This window comes from Cystoisospora suis (genome assembly GCF_002600585.1).
Source record: "Cystoisospora suis strain Wien I chromosome Unknown contig_2324, whole genome shotgun sequence".
Classification (NCBI taxonomy): domain Eukaryota; phylum Apicomplexa; class Conoidasida; order Eucoccidiorida; family Sarcocystidae; genus Cystoisospora; species Cystoisospora suis.
Window position 1 is genome coordinate 19,166 of NW_027155123.1, and position 4,330 is coordinate 23,495.

Sequence of the window (4,330 nt, forward strand, 5' to 3'; positions counted from 1 at the left end):
ATCTATCGATCTATCGATCGATCTATCTATCGATCTATCTATCTATCGATCTATCTATCTATCAATCTATCTGTAACATATCTGCCTATGTGCCTATCTATCTATCTATCTCGGTTCTGTATCTCTCTCTTTGCTGCCTCCAAAGCAATAGCTATCTATCCACACCCCATGTATCTATCTATCTATCTACCTATCTGTCTACCTCTCTCCCTCTTCTCTCAGCTTGGCTCACTCTATCTCTCTGAACATGCTCTTCCTCTTTCATTTTGCTATATCTATCTATCTATTGATCATGGATCTATGTAGACAGCATGTTCTTCTTTTTCTTTTCTCACCATCTTTCTATCACGTCCTTTGTCTTCGGTGTCTTTTCTTCACGTCATTCATCCTGAGATCTTTCTCTAGTCTCTTTATCTCTTTTCTCCCTCTCTCCTCTTCTTCTTTCCATTCATCCCCCTTACTCTACCTGTTGCGCGGCGATCTTAACAGCCTCGAGAAAAGCTTTACGCGTCCGTTCTTTCTCGATTTCTTTCTCTTCTTCTTCTTTTACTTTCTCTCTCATTCTCCAAGTCATCCAGCTCTGCGTCTCTGAAAGCAAAGAAGACCTTTCCGCTTCTTCTCCCTTACCGTCTTGTCCTTCTGTCCTCTCCCCTCCAGCACAAGAAGAACCTTCTTCTTTAAGAAACAAGCCTCCTTTACTTCTTCGTCTTCTTCTCTCTTCTTCATCCTTCTTAAGATCGATCATGTCATTCTTCACACCTTCTCCCTGGGCTGGTGGTTGCCTACTAACGCTGATCCCCCTCTGTTCGAAAATCTCTCTTATGTAATCTTCTACTGCGAGCACGCTACCAGGATCGCTCTTGAACTTTTCTTCGCCGCAGACTTGACTAGGCGACTCTCTTCCTCTACTTGTTTCTTTCTCTCTTTCTCTCTCTTCTGTTGTCTGTGACGAAGGAAGAAGATGCAGAGGAGATGCTGCTGGCGATCCCATTGAAGGTCTTCTTTCCTCTTTCTTACTCCTTGTCCTTCTCTCTTCTTCTTCCTCTGGCTTACAGAGAGCCGTGCAGAAACTCCCTTGTATGCCATGGTCTTCTTCCTCTTTCTTGACACAACAAGAAGAGGCATAAACCCCTTGCAAAGCGATTCTCTTCTCTTCTTCTTCTTCGCCTAGACGTCTTCTTGGAGATAGAGAGACAGGGCGCAGGGAGGAAGAGGAAGAAGAAGAAAAGGAAGAAGAACAGAGAGATGAAGAGAAAGGAGAAGACAAGGAGAAGCAGGGCGGGTGGTCGTTGATCCGCTTTAAAGGCTCCATGGTGAGACCTTCGATATGAGGGGAGTGGCAGAGGTGTGAAGGAGAGAGATGGAAGAAGAAGACAGGAGGAGAAGACGAAGGCACTGCTGACGAGATGGAGGGATGTTCTTCATTTCTCTTCTCATCTTTCTCTTTCCGCCTGGAGGTTTCTTCTTCTTTTTCTTCTCCTTCTTGATTCCTGTCGAAGATGTGCTGCTGCGGCATATCAAGGTCTTCCTTCTCGAGTTCTAAAGACATCTTCTTTAAAGAGTCATTTAGCGAAATCTCTTCTTCTTCTGCGAGGTCTTCTTCTTCTTCTCGTCCCCTCTTATCTTCTTCTCTCTGCGGTTCTTCTTGATCCTCTTGGGACGCGAAAGAAAAGTACTGCATCAGGGGTGTATAGACACGACCTCTCTTCTTCCTTCTCTCTTCTTCTCCTTCTTCTCCGCTTGCTCTTCTCTCTCCCTTTCCCTCACCTTCTACTTCTTTTCCTTGCATACTCCATCCTCCCTGTATCGTCGTCGTTTTCTTCTTCTTTTCATCGAAGTCTTCTTCTTCTTCATCTTCTCCTTCAGTTACGTGACTTCCCCAGAGAGATAAATTCGCCTTCTCTAAGCCTGAAGAGGAAGAAGACGGAAGAGAAGAACAAGAATTATGAAAGAGCGAGAAATATCTTGCAGGAGCACAAGAAGAAGAAGAATCAAGAGGAAAATATGAAGACGACCACTGATGCTGATCTACGCAGCACTTCAGTTTTGTTCTTCTCTCTCCTTCTTCTCTTGCCTTCTTTCTTTCTTCTCTCTCTTCTTCTTCTCCTTCGTGGCTTTCTTCTTCTTTCTTCTCTTCTTTCTTTGCCAGCCCCTGAGAGAAGAAATCGCTCTCGAGAAAAGAAGACCAACTCTGAGAGAAGGAGAGAGGAGAAGAAGAAGAGGTCTTGAAGAGAGGTTCAAGAGAAGGAAGGGATAGAAACTCTTCCTCTTCTTCTCTCTTCTCTTCTGGCATCTTTCCCCCCAGAAAACAACTCCTCTCTAGAAGCTCGATTAGGAGACTCTCCTTGTTCTTCTTCTTCTTTTCTTCCTCTCCCCCTTGGTCGTCTTCTCGCTGTTCTTCTTTTCCTCTTACGGTCGATGAGAAACTTCTCTGTGTGTCCTTTTTCTCTATTAGGATGTTGTCCTTCACACCCACGAAAGGACCAGAGGGAGAGATCTTATCATCTACATGAACGCCTTCTTCTCCTTCTCTCTTCTTCTCTCTCCACTCTTTCTCTCTCTCTTTCTCTTCCCTTGCTGACGTTTTCTTGTTCATCTCTTCCGGAGGGAGATCATCCGAAAGAAGAGGAGATGAGGAACAAGAAGAAGACATGGCGTTTCTTCTCTCTCTTAAAAAGAAAGAAGAAGGCTCAACCACTTGACTTCCTTCATTCTTCTTCTTCTCTTTCTCACTCTCCACTTGTTCTTCTCTTTGCACCTCTCTCTCTCTCACTTCATCTTCCTCTCTATCATCTGTCTTCAGCATGCCTCTACAATCTGCCCTGGTCTCTTCATTCTCTGCATTTCTCTTCTCTCTCTCTTGAAGAGAAATCTCACCTGCCTTCTCCATATCAACACTGTCTCCCTCACGACAAGAAAAACGACAAGAAGAAAAAGAGGGAGAAGAAGAAGAAGAACAAGAGAGAGGAGCTCTGGGTTGATAGCTCGCGCTGAGGCGAGGATGAGTGAAGAGAAGATGAGTGAAGTGTCTGTCAAAAGCTTGCTTAAGATCAAAAAAAGAAAGAGAAGAAGAAGAAGAAATTGCCTCTCCCTCTGAAGAAGAAGAAGATAGTCGAAGTTTTTCTTCAGGCAAACCTGCACTTAACTGAGCTAGCCGATCTACAAGATTCTGAGCTATTCTATCAAAGAGAGAAGCAGAAGAAGAAGAGGAAGAAGAAGGAGAGAACGAAGATGTTCTTGTTGTTCTTTCCTTTATGGCAGTCTTTTTCTCCTTTCTCTTTTTCATTTCATGATCTTTATCTTCGGCTTCTTCTTTACCGAAAGATACCACAGAGAGCGAAGAGTCCTCACCTGAATGGATAGGAGAAGAAGAAGACGAGCACGGTGGTGACAATGTGAAGAGAGAGCGACAGAAAAGATGAAGAAGAGAGAAATCTTGGTCAGGTAGTTTCTCCTGACGTTCCTCCTCTCTTTCTTCTTCTTCTTTTACGCCAACTCCTTCCCTCTTCGACGATGAATCTCGTCTCGGCGCTCCTCCTATCAAAGAAGAAGAACAAGACGAAGATGTAACGTTCTTCTTCGTCTCCTGTTGTAGCAGACGAGAAGAAGAAGAAGAAGGAGAAGAAGAAGAAGCCATCATCATATAATGAAGTTTCGCGAGTATGAAGAAGAGCTCGCGCCAGGTGATGTTGATAGACCTTCCGTTTCGAGATAGACTCGAAGAAGAAGAAGAAGGGCTCTTTGTCTCTTCTTTCCTTTTGATCGACATGTCTTCTTGCAAGGATTTCTTCTTTCTTTTCTTTTCCTGCGCGAGCGTATCTATCCACTGAAGATGCCGAACAAGAACACATGCAGCTCGGTGATGGTAAGAGAGAAGTAACTGACGAGCTGTAAGGAAAGAAAAAGAAGAAGAGCCCGCCGCCGCCTCCTCCTCCTGCTGCAGAAATCTTCTATCGATGCGAATCGGACTAGCTATCGTAGTAGTAGTAGTAGTACTAGGGGGAGAAGACGGTGACGAAGATGGGAGAAGAAGCAGAAGAGATAAGCATGATTTGAACTCTTCGGAGTAATGAGGAGAAGGAAGCAGAACACGATAGAGAGCGAATAAAGGAGAAGAGATGAGACAGGGGGGAGATGCTGAGAAAGATGAAGANNGGAAGAAAGAACGATGAAGGAGGGGTAGAAGAGCTGAAAGAATACACCTACGTATATAGAGGTACGTTTGTATGTAGATGTATACAGACAGTTAACAGACAAGGAGACATACGTATATCCATACATTTGATCGAGATATATATACATAGAACACGTACGTATATATATAGAGAGA

The 4,330-nt window shown here is 44.1% G+C and overlaps 1 protein-coding gene across 1 annotated transcript; it reads right to left on the reverse strand.

Moving 5' to 3' along the window:
• Positions 1-58: 58 nt before the first annotated feature.
• On the reverse strand, positions 59-4,286 carry CSUI_004861 (uncharacterized protein). Its single transcript, XM_068065042.1, has one exon. The coding sequence runs from the start codon at positions 3,767-3,769 to the stop codon at positions 458-460; it is 3,312 nt and encodes a 1,103-aa protein (XP_067922981.1). The 5' UTR covers positions 3,770-4,286; the 3' UTR covers positions 59-457.
• Between the last annotated feature and the right edge of the window lie 44 nt (positions 4,287-4,330).